The 20,908-nt window shown below is 49.4% G+C and overlaps 2 protein-coding genes across 2 annotated transcripts in view; both read left to right on the forward strand.

The window, feature by feature from the left end:
* Window positions 1-9,174, forward strand: part of Myo5c (myosin VC) — a 72,059-nt gene extending 62,885 nt beyond the window's left edge. The window contains 5 exon segments of the mRNA XM_052730203.1: window positions 471-621; window positions 1,861-2,143; window positions 4,928-5,102; window positions 5,513-5,593; window positions 7,516-9,174. Coding sequence (XP_052586163.1) covers window positions 471-621; window positions 1,861-2,143; window positions 4,928-5,102; window positions 5,513-5,593; window positions 7,516-7,668 — 843 coding nt within the window. The 3' untranslated portion in view covers window positions 7,669-9,174.
* Window positions 9,175-17,954: 8,780 nt separating this feature from the next.
* Gnb5 (G protein subunit beta 5) overlaps window positions 17,955-20,908 on the forward strand; it is a 34,444-nt gene continuing 31,490 nt past the window's right edge. The window contains exon 1 of the mRNA XM_052714488.1: window positions 17,955-18,214. Within this exon, the coding sequence (XP_052570448.1) occupies window positions 18,103-18,214 (112 nt within the window). The 5' untranslated portion in view covers window positions 17,955-18,102. The remainder of the gene's footprint in view (window positions 18,215-20,908) is intronic.

The following is a 20,908-nucleotide window of genomic DNA, read 5'->3' on the forward strand; positions in this document are numbered from 1 at the left end:
TTTTGCTAAGTTTACTCTCTAGAGGACTCTGATTATTCTTCCGTAGTCCATAAATAGATGACCTCTATACCCCAGTTCTTCTTCCAGGAAGCGACACCATGAAGGTGTCCTTCAAGCCTCACTGGGGCATTTTTCACTGAGCTAAAACAACAAAGTGGCTTTGGGGCCGTTTTTACTCCATGTGCAGAGGCCAGAGTGGGACACTGAGCGTGTGAGCCTCTGTAGCTCTGTGCTTCGGGGCCAATGCTGTGATTCTAGCTGTGACTGACTGAGGTTAGACAATAAATTCCTGGGGGGGGGGGGGTTGTCATATAAAATAAACTTGAAGAACTCCTTTAAAAGCAGACATTAAGTTTTAAGCTGTGAAAGTTACCCTAGGTGCTGATGATGATAGCATCCTTAGTATGGACAGCATTTCCGTTTCCTCCCTGTCTACAGCACACTCATGTTTATGCTCACGTTGGTTTCAGGAATTCATGAAGTATAACAGCCCACAGCAGAATAAGAACTGCTTGAACAATTTTGATCTTACAGAATACAGACAAATTCTGAGTGATGTGGCTATTCGGATTTATCACCAGTTCATCGTGGTAATGGAGAACAACATCCAGCCAATAATAGGTAAGGAGAGAAGTGATGGCCAAGAGACACTTAGAGCAACATCAAAGCCGTTTGTTTATTCGTTGAGACAGAGTCTCCTGTAGCCCAGGCAGGCCTTGAACTTGATATGTAACTATAGCCAAGGCAGGCCTTGAACTCATAATTCTTCTGCCTGTACCTCCTGAGTGCTGGGATTATAGGTATAGGCCACCATGCCTGGTTGAGAATCCAACCAAGGCTTCATGCATGCTAGGCAAACATTCTCCCAACTGAGCTACAATTCCAGCCCAAGGGACTTTTTAAAATAGAAACTTGGTATGTGGTGTATGTGATTGTGAATAACATAGCTTGAAAAACTAGGAAAACACAATCACCATGTATGTCTACCTTTTAATTCTTAGCGTGCTTTAAGCCACTCCATAAATAACAGCACACAGTTGACCATTTTCTTTGGGTAAGGATGCCTTTTCCCGAGGGAACCCTGTGGAGAAGCTACAATATTTATTTTATGTGCTTCTCTGGGTTCTTGTGTGGCTGTACCAAGTATTTCTGAAATCCTCAAATCCCACTCATATTTGTGTAGACTTTACTCAGCTCTCTGAAACTTAAATACCTCAGGCTTTGATGATTCCAGACTCTGAGCTGCTTGCTGATCTCTTTCCCGTGGGGACCACAGTTTCAAGCCTCCAGGAGGTACTTCTGCCCTTCTGTAAGCCGAGGTCCATGCCCTGGTATCTTATGGTACCCCAATATACTCAGTTCCTTTTTTTTTTTTTTTTAAGTATTTGGACTTGTTTGTTTGTTTGTTTGTTTGTTTCTATGCCAAAAGCAACTTAAGGACTAGTTTACTTTGGCTCAGAGTTTCAGGGAACACGGTCCACCAAGGCAAAGATGGCCACTGGCAGGACCATGGGACAACAGGCCATCTTGCATCCACAGTGAGGAAGCAAAGAGAGACAATCATGGGTCATCAGACGGCTTCCTCCCTTTTATTTGGTCCAGGACCCCAGTGCGTGAATGCCGCTGACCTACATGTAGGGTGGGTTTTCCCACCTCCATTTACCTGATTTGAGAGAATCCCACCAGCAGCCCAGAAGTTTGTCTCCTAGGTGGTCCTAAACCCCACCCAGCTGACAACCAAGATTAACCACTGCGCTCTATCACAACCGTGTCCATCGACTATAAAAAACAGACAATGAGGTTGTGGGGTGTGCGTCCTGATATGACCCCTGTGTAAAGAGCCTTCCACCCTCCCGGCAGTGCCAGGCATGCTGGAGTACGAGAGTCTGCAGGGCATTTCCGGCCTGAAGCCCACTGGTTTCCGGAAGCGCTCATCCAGTATCGATGACACCGATGCCTACACCATGACGTCTGTCCTGCAGCAGCTGAGCTACTTCTACAGTACCATGTGTCAGAACGGCCTGGACCCCGAGCTCGTGAGGCAGGCAGTGAAACAGCTGTTCTACCTGATTGGGGCGGTGACCCTCAACAGCCTCCTCCTGCGGAAGGACATGTGCTCCTGCAGGAAAGGGATGCAAATCAGGTAAAAACCCACACGCCACACCTCCCAGCTCCCGGAAGGCCGGCAGGAAGGAATACTGGACCCTCAGCCATCCAGTGTGCTGATGCTCGACCTTCACTGCCATCCTCTGTACACTGCAAACCCCCTCCCGCCCCCCACTCCACCCTCACCCTCCTATCCCCCACCCCCCCCACCCCCTGCCGAGCCTCTTGAGTGTTGGCTTGTTGGTGGCTCCACACCAACCCCCTCATACTCTACTGCTCTGGCCTATGAGAATAGCCTTCATATGTTGTAGATTCTGATTTTCCAGGGTTATCATGCACTCCACCAGTCACTTGGTGACTGGCCCAGTCAGGTAGAGAACCCAGCAAAATGAGGAGAGGCTCAAAACAGCTGAGTAGTGGTCCAAGACACCGAACATTTAGTCACAAGCAGGTGGTGCAGGGATGCTCAGGGGTAAATGAGCCTGAGGACAGATATACTGAGGACGCCAGAGAGAAGAGTATTAGGTGACAAGGTTGAGAAAAAGGAGCATTCCAAGCAGGAGATGGATGAAGGCAAAGGAGTGGTCCATCTCCGGCTCCGCCTGGAGTAAGCAGCAGCCGTGGTCCATCTCCAGCTCTGCCTGGAGTAAGCAGCAGTGGTCTGTTTGGCAGGACCCAACAGGACTACTGTAGAGAGGAGGGTTGGATCCAGACCAGGAGCATCTCGAATACAGTGAAAGCATTCGGGGTTCATCTTGAAGACAACACAGAGCTTTAAAGACCCTAGACCCTATCTTAAATTAAGGAGCCACGGAGCCTGTGATTAGGAAACACATAACATAGGAGAGATGCTTAAGATAATGTGTGTATATGTGTGTGTGTGTGTGTGTGTGTGTTCAGGCAATTGACACCTGTGTGTGCTATAAGGGACTGGGGAGGTGACCATAGGTGTGTGCTATGATTTGAGGGAGGAGATAAAGTATCTTATGCCAAGAAATAAAATACCTGTAAAGAATCCACCATGCCTTCTTAGCACTTGTGAATGTTGGAGTTGGATTTCCCATAAACCCCATGGACAAAGTCCCACGACACCATATTGTAGTTTTGAGATGCAAAGGGGCACTCGCAGGGACCAGCCTTTGCACATCTTTGCTCTTCACTGAGAAAGAGAAAAGAAGCTCTAAGCATTTCACATTTAAGTAGATGGCTATAAGCCTGAACAAGCTTCTACCGAAAGGCAAGGCAGAGGGGCTGGGATGTGGCTGGGCTGGTAGAGTGCCTACCCAGCATAGACAAAGCTCTGGGTTCCTTCCCAGCACCACAGAAACCTTGTGCTCACCTTCCTGTTGTATTAAGTTTAATTCCATTGTGGTCCTAGATCATACTTCATTAAACACTTAGAAATAAATTGGAATGTTTCCCAGGGACCGAGGCACTAGATCACAGCATTAGAGCTCTGGGTGAACTGGCCCTCTTGTCATTATGTAATGTCCTGATTATCTCCTCCTGGTCATTTTCTCTAAAGTCTTCTTTAAAATGATTGGAGCCATTCCAGATTTATCTGATTAGTATTTTCACAGCATATCTTCTTCTATACATTTACTTTTAACATGCTTACATCATGTTTGTATTTCTTGTAGATAGACACACAAATGTCTTGGTTTTTGTAAGACTTGGTTTTTAAATTACGTGCGTGGGGGGGGGGGGGTAGTATGTACATGTGATGCAATACCCACAGAGGCCAAAAGAGGGCATCAGATTCCTCTAGATGGGTGGTTCTCAATCTGTGGGGCCAGGACCCTCTTAGAGTCACACATCAGCTATTCACATTACCAATCATAACAGTAGCAAAATTACAGTTATGAAGTAGCAATGAAATAATTTTGTGGTTGGGGGTTAGCACAACATGAGGAACTGTATTAAAGGGTGGCGGCGTTAGGAAGGTTGAGAACTGCCACTCTGGGAGTTCCAGGCAATTGTGAGCTGCCTGGTGTGGGTGCTGGGAACCAAACACAGATTTTTCTGTAGAGCAGTTATCACCCTTAACTACTGGGCTGTTTCCCCAGCCCAGGTCATGTTTTCTTTTTCAATCCAGTCTGGCCAGTGTGCTTCTTAATTAAGGAATTTAGACCATTTTAATTTAATGTAATTCATGAGATGTTTAGTTTTTTCTACTGTGTTATTTTCTTCCTTACAATTTATTTTTACTGTTTTTTTTTTAATTATGTGTATGTGTGTGTGTGTCCGTGTTGGGGGTCTGTGTATGCAAGTGTAGTGCCCACAGAGGCCGGAGGCAGTGATGCCCCTGGAGTCGGAATGAGAGAGTTGTAAGCCTCCCACATGCTGGGAACTCCCATCATGCATGGGGTCCTCTGCAAGAGCAGAAGCCCTGACCATCTTTCCAGCCCCTGCCGTATTATTTTATTTTGTTCCTCTGGTTTCCTTTTCCTGCCTTTCTGGTGTCCCTAGAACATTTTGTTATCTTTCTAATTTATTAATTGTGTTGTTTTTTAGTGGTTGCTCTGGGGACCAAAGTCTACATACTTACCTCTTTCACAACTTATTTAGAGTCAACATCACTGTGTCCGGTGGTGTGTTCGGCATCTTCCACCACACAGGGCTCTTGACACGGTCCCATTATGTCACAGCTGTGGTACAGATGAACGATGGTGATCTGGACAGCCGTCTCCCAGTCCCTCCCCTCCTGTTATAAGTGAGACTGCTGGACTTGGCTCCTGGGCACGCAGTGAGCTCTGCCAGCCTCTAGGACGTACTGAGGGATTTAACGCTCTTCCCTGAGGTGTCCTCTGACTTCCTCCAGGTGCAACATCAGCTACTTAGAAGAATGGCTTAAAGATAAGAATTTGCAGGGCGGCTCAGCCAAGGAGACTCTGGAGCCTCTCTCTCAGGCAGCCTGGTTGCTCCAGGTCAAGAAGACCACAGAGAGTGATGCCAGGGAGATCGCTGAATGCTGCACCTCCCTGTCTGCTGTGCAGGTGAGCAGGACAGTCTAGCTTCTCTCTGGACCTTGAAGGACAGATCCTGAGGCATTTGCCGGCTTAGCCGGCTGTGTGGTGCACCTGACCCTACGTGGCTTCTCTTTCACCTGGTAACTGTCTGGTGGATACTGCCTGCAGGCTTCAGGGCATAACTGTGTATATGCTATTTTCCTGTGCACTAAACTAGTGGGAGCTGGGAGGCTGGAAGGGGAGAATCCCTCACTGCCATCTGACTGTGCGGTTGGTCCGTGTGCACTCAGTACTCTATTCTCTTGGGAACAGACAGCACAGGGCTCCAGAGACAAATGATAGTATAGAAGAACCACCTGTGTTTCTGGAAGGTTCTTAATGTCCAGAACTGTTTGCTCATTTTCTTGGTCTGACCCCATGTTCTGTAATGTTCACAGATCATAAAGATCCTTAATTCATACACACCTATAGATGACTTCGAGAAAAGAGTTGCTCCGTCCTTTGTTCGCAAAGTACAGGTGAGACCCTTATGGGTGCGCATGTTAATCTGACCCCAGTACACTCTATCAGACATTGGTACCCGATTAAAATGATGCAGCCCAAGATTAAGGCACAGTGGGCAAGCGTGTGAAACACCAGTTCACAGACAGCTGGTGTCTTTTGACTTGTTCCAATCCTGATGAGAAGGAAGAATGGAAACACATGAAGCGAGACCCCAGTGCCATGACCTTCAGCCCTCTTAAAAAAAAAAATGTGTGTGTGTGTGTGTGTGTGTGTGTGTGTGTGTGTGTGTGTGTACATATATGCCACAGTGTGTGTACATGCATTCCACAATGTGTGAATAGAGGTCAGAGGACAGCCTACACCAGTCAGTTATCTCCATCCATCTTGTGGGTTCCTGGGATTGAACTCAGGTTGTCAGGTTTGGCAGCAAGCACCTTTTCCCCATAGAGCCCTCTCACCCATAGGGCTGTTTTGAGAAGTAGAGCAGAAACCAGTGGAAACAGACGTATGGACCCATATTTCTGTGACCATCCCCAAAGTTTCTGTCCCAGAGAACTAGGGGACCTTGGGGATCCTGTAGACCCTTTCAGGAGTCCGCAAAACCCTTGCTTTTTGCCAGAGCTGTGCCTGGATGAGGTAAAGTTTCCTCATACTTAATCCAGACCAACTTATCTCAGCACACTGAATACAGAAGCAGGAGTCGCACACAAGTCTCACGCCTGCTCAGGCATCAAGAGCTTCACAGAACAGAAAACTGCCTGCTCCCACTGTGTTGTCTTTTGGGTTTTGTTTTTTGTTCTGAAAATTTAGCTGTGTTTCAACAAAAAATGTTATGTTCAGTTTAATGAATTTATTAATATTTAAATATTGTTTTAATTACTAATAAGGTAAATACCACTAGTTATACCCACATATACAAAAGCTCTTTGGAGTCCTCATAATTATTAAGAGTAAACGTAAGGCTAGAGAGATGGCTCAGCAGTTAAGAGCACTTGCTGCTCTTACAAAGGACACAAGTTCAGTTCCCAGCACCCACGTCTTGAGTCTCACAATTGCCTGTAACTCCAGTTCCAGGGAATCTGATGCCCCCTTTTGGCCTCTGTGGGCACTGCACTCATGGGTGTACACACATAGACACATAGACACATACAAATTTTTAATTTTTAAAAATGTGATTATTATTTGGTTTTTTTTCCAGACAGGGTTTCTCTGTGTAGCCTTGGCTGTCCTAGAACTCACTCTGTAGACCAGGCTGGCTTCAAACTCAGAGATCTGCTTGCTTCTGCCTCCTGAGTACTGGGATTAGAGGCATGTGCCGCCCACCCGGAAATTTTTAAAAATTTAAAGAGTAGAAAGCAATCCTGACACCAAAATTCGCGAATAATAAAGACATAAATAGATTTAAAAAATAAACAAACACAAAACTTGAGATCCAGTCATGTCTGAGCTTAGAATTAGACCTTGCTATGTACATAAATACATAAGAATACAATGTACCAGCAAGATGGTTCAGCAGATAAAAGTGCTGGCTGCCAAGCTAAAGACCTGAGCTGGATCCCCAGGACCTTTATGGCAGGAGAGAAGAGACTTCTATAAGCTGTTCTCTGATGTCCAACCACCACCACCTCCCAACACACACACACGAATAAATGTAATTTTTTTGAAGGGTAAAAACATTTAGTCAGCCTGTCCTATGGGGGATGAACTTGTGGAGTGAAACAGTGAGTGGCTTCCTGGGCACTAACTGCACCAGAGGCCCGAATAGGCTTGTCTCCCTGGAGCTGTGTGTTCAACCACCCAGGGCGCCCTCTCCTCTGATTGCTAGAGTTCTCTCAAGGAGACAGAGCTGTTGCGTTTCCCTGGCTCTGGACCTCCCAGTAGTGGTGAACCAGAAAGCCCCTGTTCCCTGACTCCCTCCCCTTGGTTCTGACCTCAGGCTCTTCTGAATAACCGGGGTGACTCATCCCAGCTGATGCTGGACACCAAATACCTTTTTCAAGTGACATTTCCTTTCACCGCCTCGCCGCACGCCCTAGAGATGACCCAGATCCCCAGCAGCTTCAAGCTCGGCTTCCTCCGGAGACTGTAGCAGGAGAAAAGATGGATATAGGTCCCCCTGGTGAAGATCCAATGGAGGGAGGGATGTGGTTATTCACCAGAGCTGGACTTGTGATGGACTGCCGTTTAAGGAGAAAAGCCCACGCTCACCTGTCTCCAGAGATGCCATGAGACCCCGGCTGGGCTGGAAAAGGCTCTTGCTCCTGATCTCAGTAGCTGTTGCTGCAGCTCCCAAAGGCTCCATTTTGTCCCAGTGCCTTTTTGGGGGGGGGGACCTCCCCCACCCACACAGACAAGGGTGAAATCTGGGGGCGCTGTGGCTCCCCAGGTTTTTAAGTTTCCTGTGAAGTCAAGAGCTAGTTCCGAAGCCACAGGTGAGTTCCCTGCCTACACCTTCCAGGAAAGAATCCCACTTGGCCCCTGGAACAAAGTCTTCTTGCCCCGTCTCTGCTGGCAGGAAGGGCTCGTTAGCTCTTCTTACCAAAGACACCCTTGGATGAGAAAACTGTTCACTTTAGACTATCTCATTTCTAAGTGAGTATTCATCTGAGAGATGGGCATGGGAGCACACACCTGTCATCCCAGCACTCAGAAAGGTGAGACAGGAGGATTACCTTGAGTTCAGTGTCAGCCTGTGCTACAGAGTAAGAACCCATCTCAGAAGAAAAAGTGTTTTATGTAAATATCTATTTAAAACAAATTTACTATCAAAGCTTACTTTTATGCCATTAATCATCTTTTGTGAAATTTTAAAAAACTGTACCAGCCCCAACATAATTTGGGGGGTAGGAGGGGTTCGAGACAGGATTTCTCTGTGCAACAGGGCTGTCCTAGAACTCGCTTTGTAGACCAGGCTGGCCTCGAACTCACTGAGATCCACCTGCCTCTGCCTCCCAAGTGCTGTGACACCACAGTGTGGTCACTGCCCAGCCAACATAATTTTTATAATCTCATTTAAATTTTTTTTAAATGCAACTACTTCTTTTAAAACTAGATTTAGTTGTAGGGTTGGAGCTCAGTGATGGAGCAGTTGACCCAAATACCACACACCCAGGCACACACATTCGCACACATGCACACACATACCACTTGTGAGGGTTTTTTCTCTATCTAATCAGTATTCTAATGTGCTTTTTAAATATTTTCATGAAAGAAACTGAAGATTGGGGCAAGTTCTCCCTTTGGAGAAATATAATCTTCCCTCATCTTGTGAGAACTGGCTGCTCCTTTCTCCAAACTCTTCCCCTTCCCTTCAGAATACAGGCCTTTGATGAGCACCCTGCCCCATAGCTGAGACCCAACACTTCCGTCGCCTCACGCCACCTGACCACCCAGACCTCCAGTCTGATGGTTTCAGGCAGTAGCTGTGACCCCACAGTAGGATCATCTCTGGGGAGATTGGGGGACTAAGAAGCAGTGGCACAATGTGGGCCACCCTACAGGTGTGTGATGCCTTTCCAAATAGTCCCCAAACGACAACAATAGGACCTTACAATACTTTAATAAAATAAATTATTGAGCACATTGCATGCAGTTATTTCCACCATTGCCGATTACATATCTTCTCACCGCAAGGTTCTGTGCCCTTCCTTGAGGGTTATAGAGAAAGATGGGAGACTCCTCCAATGCACAGTGTGTCACTTGAAGTAAGTAGACACTGGGGGCGGGCTGTCTACTGGCTGTGTCTGGGGCTCCCTGGCTATCAAGTGAGAGGCTGCAGGATGGAGTTAGCTGGGTTTCTGCTCCTCACTCATGACCTCAGTGCCCACTCCTGTCCCCCTCTGTCCCAGGAGGAGTCATTATGCTTACATTCAGCCTCAGGATTCACACGCACTTTCTAGTCTTTACCTGGGTTGTACACCAATGACCTTGGCCATGCCTTCTGCTGGCCTGTGAGTTCCTCGAGGGCGGGACCCCATCTTATTCTACATTTTATCTGTATGCTAGGGTGCTGGGAGACAAGTGAATTGGCAAGGTCCCCTGGAGATGGCAAGGGTTAGAGTGTAGGAGGAGTCAATGTGGGGACCTTGCTTGAGGACAAGGGACTTAGGATGCTGATAAGTTTTACACAGGAGAAAGAGGAAGGCACTTACCCCATGGCCTTGATCACTGTAAAGGTGAGAAGGAAGACCAGTGCTGAGACATGATCTCAGCACAAAAGGTGGGGGATGGCAGGCTTGCTCCACGGAGAAGAGGTAGATTCACAAGGTCAAATGAATTCCGTCTCCTTCAGGGAGCAGAGACACAGGCCCAGGAAGGAATCTATCGGGGTTAAGAGAAGTCCAAATCATGGGGAGAGGCAGAGGGTTCTAGAGGCTAGTGTGTGCCAGTGCGTGGCCCAAAGTGAGCGTAGGTGTGCAGATGGGGAGTCTCTGAGCCGAAATGTCCAGATAAAGAGATTAGGTGATCAGTGGCTCAAACCTTCACACCACCACAGTAACCTCCCTCCTTTCCGCCCGACCGCCCCAGGAATCTCTTGCTCTGTAAGGTATGTACTCTTTAACCTCAGGGAACTTGGGCTCCCAATTATGCAGCCATGTCTGGATTCCTACAGACCAAGGAAGGTCATGGGGATCTCTCTGTGGAGGGTGCCCAGTGGGGAGTGTGTTTGTTACTCTGTGTGTGTATACTTTAATTTTTCTACAGCCTTCATGACTTTATTTCAAAATCAGAAAGAGATTTTAAAAAAACAGGTTAGTGTTGGCATCAGTAAACAAATTAAGCATCTAACTTAAAATAATCTAATATAAAATAATTTAATTGGTCTTTAAAATAATCTAATTGGTCTTCAAAATATGTACAGCTGCAGTATAACAACCAAAGCCCCCGAGTGCAGCTGATGGAACAGATGAGCCACCACAACAGGTCCACGGGATCCACCCCCTGCCTCAACCCCAGTTCGTTACATTCTGTTGCTTAAATCCAGTCCACTCCTGGTGAACATGTGGATTTTTCCAGTTTGGGGCCATTTGTGAGCAAAGCTGTTACAACAGTCTTACCTTTTTTAAAGAAATAAGTGTGCATTTCTGTTGAACACATACTCAGGAGGAGGATTGCTGGGTCATGCAACACACACACACACACACACACACACACACACACACATACACACACACATACACACACACATACACACACACATACACACACACACACACAATGTTTGTTTACCATTAAGAAGTCCTACCAGACAGTTCTCCAAAGTAGTTGTACCACTTTGTGACCCACACTGGCAGTGAAAGACGTTCCTACATCCTCGCCCACACTTTGTACAGCAGGGGGGGTTTGTTCTAGATTTATTCTTAATTAGGCATCTGCCCAGGGGTGGGTGAGTACAATACTACATTTGCCTGCCGAGACCAGAAGAGGTTGTTAGGTCCCCTGGAGCAGGAGCTACAGCACTGGTCCACTTTCCAGTATGAGTGTCCGGAACAGGACTTGGGTCCTCTGGAAAAGCAACACGCGCTCTTAACTACTGTGTCATCTTTCCAGCCCTGTGTATCGGTTTTTTTAATTTTAGGTATTCTAACCTAGTCAGCCAGATGGCTCAGCAGGTAAAGACACTTGCCACCAAACCCGAGAACCAGAGTTTGATATTGAAGACCCACATGGCAAAAGGAGACAAGTGACTACCAAAAGTTGTCCTTCCACCTCCACTAAATACAGTCAATTTCAGGAATTCTCATGTATCGCTAATAGTGTCACATTATGGTTTTAATTTGTGACTTTGACAAATGATTCTATGTATTATCTTTTTGCACCAGATTTTGCCTGGCTAGCCTCATTTGAGGAGTACCTATGCAAATATCCTGCACATTTTAAAAATAATTTTTATTGAGCTGTACTGCCCCAAACATAAAATTCATCATTTAAAATGTTTGGGTGTTTTTTTCTCCTGTGTGCAAGGATGTGTATTGGTGAAATCCATGCTGTCTTGGCTGTAATTTGACTCCAAGTACCCCATTACCCCTAATCCCATAGTCTCTGAGCAATCACTAAGAGTTCTCCATTCACCAAGCCCATCACCTACAGCTGGACTTTGGATGGTCTTGTGTGTCCTGGACACTCATGTAATGGTACCATGTGGACTTTGTGTCCAACTCCAAGATGTTTCCAGGGTTCATCACTGCAGGGAGAGTCAGAGCCTCACTTTTCATTACTGCCACGTAACTGCTTCCTGGACAAACCATGTTTTGTTTGCCTCTTCTTCCCTTGCTGGACGTTTGAGTTGTTTGCATTGTTTACCTCAGAATAATGCTGCTTCAAACACTCTTATATGTTTTCAATGCAGGGGACACTTAGTTTTTGTTCTGCATTTTTTGCAGTGCTGGGGACAGAGTGTAAGGAAGACCGGGAACCGGGCTGACACTGGGGATACCTGGGAGGGAGCGTGCTATACAGATGTCACCACAGAGCCAGAGAAGGAACTAGAAGCTGTGGGGTTAGCCACCACAGTACCTGAAGATGAGGTGACAAGGGAGTGGAAGGTGGACCCTTAGGGACAGAGATCACAGGGACCAGACACTGACTGCCACAGAGGGCTTAACTGACACCTCCCACAGCCTCTTCCCGGGAAGGCAGCCATGCTGTGGAAGCCAAGGGAACTGAGGGAGTGAGCAGTGGTCTCAAAGTCAGAGAGAGAGAGGCTGAGTCTGAATGATAGTACGGCTCACAGAGCTACCACAGTCAAACCGTGAGGCTTGTCACGAAGAGTGAGTCACAGAAAACAAAAGGAGGCTGGGATGATAGCCCCATCAGTGAGGCTCTTCCTGTGTAAGCATGATGGCTTCACTTCCATCCCCAGAATCCAAGCAGGGCCAGTGTGGTGGTACACACATGTTACCTCAGAGCCGAGGAGGCAGAGAGAGGCATAGCTCTGACGCTCACTGCCCAGCCAGCCTAGTCAAAAGCCAGAGAGAGATCCTATTTCAAAAACAGGTGGATGGTATCTGAGGAAAGATGCCTAAGGATGTCCACATATAGGCATACACATGTGTACCCATGAGCACACACCCCCACCCATGACACATGCACCCATGAACACACACACACACACACACACACACACACACACACACACACGCAAAGAGCTCGGGGCTTGGTGAATGTTTCTTACTTCCCAGCCCTGCAGGGGCTCCTGCCAGTCTCAAGGTCAAGCTGAGACATCAGGTAATAGCATTAGGGAGCAAAGTTACTCAAGCTCATCATCTGGGATTTGCTCTCCCAGAAGTAGGTCGGGGAGAGAACTGCCACAGAGAGAGACAACCCAGAGGAAGAGCTTATGTTCTAAGAGGAAGTGACTCTCAAGGACTGACGGCTGAGAGCATCTCTAGGGACAAAAGCCATACGGGAATAGGTTGGGGAGGGATGGTATGGGAAATGACACTCTGGTCTCACGCACACACGCACACTAGGCAAGCGCTCCATCAATGGATACACCCCCCAGCCTCACCTCCCCTTCTTTTCTGACATTTACATTTTCTTCTGTGTGTATGTATGTGTGTGGACATGAGCATGCCACACATGTGGAGGACAGGACAACTTTTGGGAGTCAGTTCCACCGAGTGGGTTCTGGGAATCAAACTCGGGCTTGGCACCCCCACCTGCCTGCTCAGCCATTTCACAGCCCTTCCACACCCCAGTTGTGAAAACCGGCTATGCTCAGGAAGACACAGCAAGAGAATGTGAAGGGGGCGGGCCCAGGTCCTGCTGTTACAGGGCAGAGGCCTGGTTACTTCCATGTCCTTCTGTGTCCAGTTATTATAATGAACATTATAAACACCTCCTATGGCTTGGAACTTAGACTATTGTCTCGATTCAAACTTGGGCTGTTAGCAATTTTTCAAGGTCTCTTTTTCTTTGATTCCTCTGTTCCCTTGGCTTCCACAGCATGGCTGCCCTCCGGGAAGAGGCTGCGGGAGGTGTCAGTTAAGCCCTCTGTGGCAGTCAGTGTCTGGTCCCTGTGATCTCTGTCCCTAAGGGTCCGCCTTCCACTCCCTTGTCACCTCATCTTCAGGTACTGTGGTGGCCACACCTTTGCCTAACCCCACAGCTTCTAGTTCTTTCTCTGGCTCTGTGGTGACATCTGTATAGCACACTCCCTCCCAGGTATCCCCAGTGTCAGCTTCACCCAAAACACACCTCTCTCAAATTCTCCTCTGTTGGCATGTTCAGTCCAGTGCCCCTGTAATATGCTCACGGGTAATTTCCTTGAGTCTTAAGGTGGGGCTGTCTTTGGGACAGCTATTAAATCAGCAGGACTGAGCTGTGTGCTCCCTTCCCTGTTAACTTCCCAGTCCTCCATCTCCAGCAATGCACCACAGTCCCTCCCAAAAGAAACTGCAGCTGTCTCCAAGCTGGCTCCCCTCCAAGCCCAGTTCCCCGTCTTCCCTACACTGTCCAGTGTCTTAGCCAGCCTTCATAACTGACCATAGCCTCCTCTGGCTCTTTCCTCTTCCTTCCTAAGGCTGCTGCTACCCCTGCCGTTGTTCCCACCCACCGGCCGGCAGGGTTTTGAATGGTTCACAGCTTCCAGCCTGGAGCTGATTGCCCTTCATGTACTGTGTCTTATGAGTCCCATGCCAACCCTACAGGGGTTGGTTTAAAGATATTTATTTGATGTATCAGTGAACAAAGCTTCAGGGGAGTCATGCCTACTGGCCTCAGCAAGGGACCCGAACCTGGGCAGTCAGGAGCCCAGGTCTATAGCTCCCTGGTGGAGCTGTTTCCCAAAGCCACCGACCTCTTAGGTGTAAGCCAGTCTGCTCACACAGCCACAGGCTGGGGCCCTGAGTATTTGGCTGCCATGTGTAATAGATACAAATGCCCACTTTGCAGGAAGCCAATACCAGAAAAATGGCCTCTTCCCTCTGGGCTGGGCTCAGGCCCATTTTCTGATTTGTCTTTAATCCAATATGTTACACCAAGGGGAGGAACATTTGTGTAAGTTTTAAAACGGCTCTCCAGGCTGGAGATAGCCCGGTAGGTAGAGTGCTTGCCTAGCACAAACAAAGCCCTGTGTTCCACTCTTAGCACCTGCCTAAACCAGGTATGGTGGCGCATGCCTGTAACCCCCCGCACTCCGGAGTGAGAGGAAAGAGGGTCAAGAAGGTTAAGGTTACCCTCTGATACTTAGCAAGTTCAAGGCCATCCTGGGTTACGTGAAACCTTGTATCAAAAATAAGAAAAGGCTGACAAGATTGTTCAGTGGGCAAAGGTGCCGGCCATCAAGTCTGATGACCTGAAATCTAGTCCCTGATTCCTTCAAGTTGTCCTCGACCTTCACCTTCTGTGCCGTGGCTCATGAGAGTGTGCACACACACACACCAATGAAAACATATAAAAAATGAAAAAATAAAAAAGAGATAATGTTAAGACACTACCTGTATTAGGCATCACAATGTGTTCCACTGTGCTCCACAGATCAGTTGTAAGGGTGAAGGCCAGCTGCCCAAACAACCAGTTCACCCTGTGTACTTCTGAAAGCTGGCTGTCTGGCTCTTGTTGATCAAATAAGTCGGGTGTTGCAGTAAACCAGAGGTCAGCACTCACCGTGAGCTCTGCCCAGACGTGGAGGTGTGGATCGGCAGCGTGAGGAAGAGGCTTAGGTCCCCAGAAGCACTCGTCTTTCCCACATCCGGCTCTTCTTTCCTGTCCTTCAGCCCCATCTCAGGCGAGATGTGCGACCAGACCTTCCTGGTGAACGTGTTTGGCTCCTGCGACAAATGCTTCAAACAAAGAGCCCTCAGGCCCGTGTTCAAGAAATCTCAGCAGCTCAACTACTGCTCCACGTGTGCAGAGATTGTGAGTGTGGTTTTCTTTCTGTTTTGTTCTTTCAAGTTTCCTGCCTTAAAACCATGTCTAATGCAAGCCTGTGGCAGACAAGTTTCCTAGAGTAGGTTCATAGGATGTGTCCCCAGGCTCCTGGAAGCCTGGTGTGACCCTGGGTCCCGGCCTGCTTGTTATCCTAGGCAGTGGGGGCACCAGTCGTCACCCATCTCCAGAGGCCTGTTTTCCCACCTGTGAAATAGGTAATGCTTTGTACCCCAGAACTCTGTGAGGGTCATGTGAGGTTATGGCAAGGCATCCAACACACTCCTAACAAGCTGTTATTCCTGGGGCTGATGAGTTTTGCTTCTGTCTCCTCCCGGTCTGTCCAGCAAGCCACCAAGCTAAAAGAAATTCTGGTATATAAACAGTCCCAGGAGACCTGTCTAAACACCCTGTCTTAGCTGTTTAGACAGCCTGGCTGATCTTGCCCAGCTTAAGCAAAACCAAACTCCAGTGTTCCTGAGCCCAAGCCTGCTGGGCCGGGTAGGAACTGGACAGAAATCCTGACTTCTTTTTTCAAAGTACATCGAATCCTGTCCTTGCCAGAGGTGGCTATTCTCAGGCTTCAGATCACCACCAAAAATGTCCTCAGCCCTGGGAATCACTGTCACTGTCTCAGAAGATCCACCAGGCTGCGCTCAAAACTGTGGCTCACCAGAGCCCCCATCTGGTAACAGGTGGTAATGCACTGTCTCATGATCCAACAGGAGTAAATGCTGCACACACGTGGTACACAGACAGACATGTAGATGAAACACTCATCGACATAAAATAAAAATAGGCAGAGGCAGGCGGATCTCTGTGAGTTCGAGGCCAGCCTGGGCTACAAAGTGAGTTCCAGGAAAGGCGCAAAGCTACACAGAGAAACCCTGTCTCAAAAAAACCTAAAAAAATAAAATAAATAAATAAATAAATAAATCTTTAAATTTTTAATTCAAAAGGTGTGTTTATTTAATGTGTATTGGAGGTTTGCCTGCATGTATGTCTGTGCACCACAGGCCATAACTGGGGTCAGTGAATAGGGCACTGGGTTCCCTGGAATTGGCATTTCAGAGGGTTGTGAGCCACCATATGGGTGTTGGGAATCGAACCTGGGACCTCTGGGAGAGCATCAAGTGTTCTTAACCACTGAGCCATCACCCCAGCCCCTTCCTCTCTATATATGTACACTTTATATGCATACACTTAGACTTGTGTAGCCTGTTTTATACATCCATTTAATAAGCTAGCATTAACTGGACTATTTCTACATGCCAGTGTTCTGTTACACTCTGAGGATAAACTACTGCTGGGCATGGTGGTGAACATGTTTAATCCCAGCACTTGAGAGGCAGAGGCAGGAAGAGCAATATGATGTCTGGGCCAGTGTACTCTACAAAGAGAGTTCCAGGATAGCCAGGGCTACGGAGAGAGACACAGAAAGAGAGAGAGAGAGACAGAGACAGACAGAGAAAGATACAGAGACAGGCACAGAGACATAGAGACAGAATAAAGATGGACAGAGGATAACCCTGTATTGAAGGAAAAGGAGAAGGGGACTGGCAGCCACATCTGGAGAAGTGGCCTAAAGTGTCCTACATAGTATATAATTCTCATAAAAGCCCTGGGATGTAGATGCTAGGAAATAGATTTTCCAGATAAGGACATGGAGGCTCTCAGAATTTTACCTAAAAGGTAACAATGTATTCATTAATACAAATTCCTTCTTGGACTGAGAACGCCCAGAACTGGAGGTGGGGGCCACACTGGAGACGGCTTTGGCACTGTTTCATCCAGAATTTTCAAACTTGATCTTCCTTGCCATCCTAAAGGTCACAGAGGAAAGGAAGGAGCCTAAGTACGGAGCCTGTTGGTGAACCCAGACCGCCTGGGCCCAAACCCTACCTTCCCCTCTTTCTGGAAGTGTGAAACCCTAATGATCGCTGCCTTTTGTGCCTATTTTGAATCTGAGGGGCGGGGGGATGTCTCAGATTCCTTTCAGAGCGACTCTGGTGGGCATCAAAAGAGTCGCCAAGGAACCTGAGCCCAGGGAAGTGTAGGTAAAGAGGGACCACATTCTTAAGTTTAAGGAAACATAAGCAAGACCTCATTCCAGAGAAAAGGACGCCCCTGACCCCAGCAGGGTGTGCCACCGACCCCTGCTTTTGCTGCCCCATCCCAGGACCCGGGCAGCCAGAACTCATTTTTAAAAGAATGTTTCTGGTTAGTGAGTTGTGGGACAGGTTTCTGAAAGCATCCTGCCCCAAGGCCCCGGGGATGCAGAGGGCTGGATTGTATCATTCCGACTTCACTAGGCTCCCCTGGAGCGAGGAAACCAGGGTTGGGATCACAGCTTGTCCTCTCAGCCTCAGTTCCCCACCCCCACCTCCAGCCTCCACCCCCAGCCCTCCCTACTCCCCATCCCCACCCCGCATCCCGGGCATAGCCCCGCCTGGTTCTCAGGGAGGGCGCGGAGGGCGGAGCCAGGGAAGTCGGTCCCCGCAGCGGTCGCGTCACCGCCGAGGGGGCGGACCCGGGGAATCGTTCGGGGTCACGGTGGCTGCGGCTGCGCCCGCCCTCTCGGCCAGCCAGGCCCCCAGCGTCGGCTCTCCCATCTCCGGCTTTGCGTTTCTCTCCCGGCTGCATCCCGACGAAGATGGCAACCGATGGGCTGCACGAGAACGAGACGCTGGCGTCGCTGAAGAGCGAGGCCGAGAGCCTCAAGGGCAAACTGGAGGAGGAGCGGGCCAAGCTGCATGACGTGGAGCGTGAGTGCGAGCCGGGTAGGGGTGGGGGCGTGGGGGGGGGGTGGAAGGGAAGCTCTCGTGGGCCCGACCCTCCGAGGGGCTGGCGGACCCGCGTGGGACCCGCTCCATCGCCCGGGATGGGAGGATGCCGAGCCCCTCCCAGGGGGCGGGTGGAGAGGCGCAGCCAGCAGGTGTGCCGGGGCGGGACCGCTGGGCTGTACCTCGCGGGGACTCTGCCCCCGGTTAGGTCCCTTTCCCATGGCTCCACTGTCCCTGGGCAGGGCAGGGAGCCTGATGGTGGAGGGACGCAGAGACGCGTTCTGCATCCACAGGCCCTTTAGAAGCGTTTGATGGATGCCGCGGTTGACAGAAAAGGGCCAGCGCGGTGTAAATAAACCAGCCAGCGTGCCCGCATCCCGGTTCACAACAGGGCCAGGGACTCTCGGCTAGAGGAGGGTCCCCCTTCTCAGAGAGGGCTGGTCCTCCGCAGAGCTCAGGATGGGGACCCGGCTTGGGCAGTGGTCTTACCCGCTCACCCTCCCTTAACTGAGCAAAGCTTGCCAGCCCGCCCCACCACACACACACACACACACACACACACACACACACACACACACACACACACACACACACACATACACACACACCCGCACACACTTATGTGCGGTGTCCTCGCCTTTCTATTGGTCACAGCCTTAAAGTTCCATTTGCAGAAGGATCCTGGGGTTCAGGATGGGGCCTTGAGCATTTAGTTTCCTTGAAACTTGCTGGAAGTACAGAACCCTGGTTGTGCCTTCCAGGGGCCTTCTCTTGTTAGAAGGGCAGCACACTCCTGTGTGGTTTAGAAATGTGTCCAGATGTAATTAGCTAAACTGTGAGTTGTTTTTCTGGTAACAAGATCAGGTCTGGTGCAGCTGCTTGGTGCTCTGAGGGACCCAGGCCTTTCCACACCTTCAACCATTGGCATCGACCCGGTGACTCCATGATGACTGCCACGGCTCCACACTTTGCCTCTGTATCCAAAGCAGGAAGAAGGGAGAATGTGGCTTCCTGGGCTCGTTTCCTTCTTAGGGAGAAAGCAAAAAATTTCCCAGAATCCCTCTCCTCCCAAGATCTCTGTGTGGACCTCATTGGCCAGAACTAGGCCCTGTGGCCCCTGCCAGGGAATCTGGGAAAAGGGGAGCCAGGCTAAGCACATTGCCACCCCAAAGTTGAGAGGTGGGGAGTAGGTATCAGAGGCGTGGGACATGGGGTCTCTCCTTCCCTTTTCAGAGCCTTATATCCTGCAGATGGTGGTGTTGCCCCAAGCTGAGTTTAGTGCCTCAGACTGCTCCTTTTGACAGCGGAGGAAATGGAGACATTTCTTAGCCCGGAGGCTTGGGTGCTCTTTTTTTTTTTTTTCCCCGTTTTTCAAGACAGGGTTTCTCTGTGTAGCTTTGCGCCTTTCCTGGGACTCACTTGGTAGTCCAGGCTGGCCTCGAACTCACAGAGATCCGCCTGGCTCTGCCTCCCGAGTGCTGGGATTAAAGGCGTGCGCCACCACTGCCCGGTGGGTGCTCGTTTTGAAGTCCTACAGAGGTGGCCCTTGTGCCATGAGCCCCTCACTCTAGCACAGCCCTGCCCCCACACGGGGAATCTTGTCTTGCATCCTCTCCATCCCTTACTTAGGGTCCCACTCTGGCATAGACTCTCCTAGATCCTCAGGAGTCCTGGCTGTCCCCTGCACCTCTCAGCCCTGTCCTGTCTTCCATCCCTTCCCTGGCATCAGCAGATACTTTGATCAACTTCTGAAAGTCTTGCCAAGAGACCCTGACTCTGGTCCTCCTGCTGCCTCCTCAGCCCTGGATGGCTCCACTCCCCCACTCCCACCCCCTCCCCCACTCCCACCTCCCCCTCCCCCTGCTGCTGAACTCCTGAGGCTGCTGAAGAGGAGGCACCAGGAGGCCTTTGTGGCCAGTGGCTAAGTCACCCTGCAGTGTCTTTAGACAGCTCTCTGTCCTGGCAACTGTCAGCCATTTACCATTCTGTGAAGGTCTTGGACCCTCTTACTTCCTCCCACACAGAAAATGGAAGGCAGAAAGCTGGCTCCTGAGTTTATAGATCCAAACCCCCTTGCACACCTGACCCCTCCTGTCTAGGGTCTAGTGTTAGGATCCACCCACCTTGTCTTGGATTTTCCCCTCCATCTCTGCCCCCTGCCTCTCTCTGTCAACAGTCTCTCTCTGTGTCTGTGTCTGTCTCTGTCTCTGTCTCTGTCTCTGTCTCTCTCTCTCTCTCTCTCTCTCTCACACACACACACACACACACACACACACACACACCCCTTTCCTTCACTCACACAGTGTGCCAGCCCCTGGTGTGTCAGGCTCTGCTTGACCTCAGTGATGCTGCAGTGAACAAGCCGAGAACGTTCCCTCAGAGGGCTTTGGTGCAAAGCCGGGCATCAGGCATTCAATAGGTAAAATAAGCGGTAGGCTGGATATGTGCTCTGGAGAGAAGGGAGGAAGAGAGGAAGGAAGTGGGAAATTGAGCCCTGGGGGAGCTCAAAAAACTCCCCCCGGAGACCGTGACCCAGGGTGGCTCCTGGAAAAGACGTCTGAATGCGGATTCCTTACCTGTAAAAACAATGACTGTCACAGGGAAGAGGGTTTAAAACAAAACAGCAGTGCAAAGCTGTGTGTAGGGGGTGGGTGTTTGCTGTAGCGAGCCAAAGCT

This window comes from Peromyscus californicus, unplaced genomic scaffold (genome assembly GCF_007827085.1).
Source record: "Peromyscus californicus insignis strain IS unplaced genomic scaffold, ASM782708v3 Scaffold_11__1_contigs__length_118956290, whole genome shotgun sequence".
NCBI lineage: Eukaryota > Metazoa > Chordata > Mammalia > Rodentia > Cricetidae > Peromyscus > Peromyscus californicus.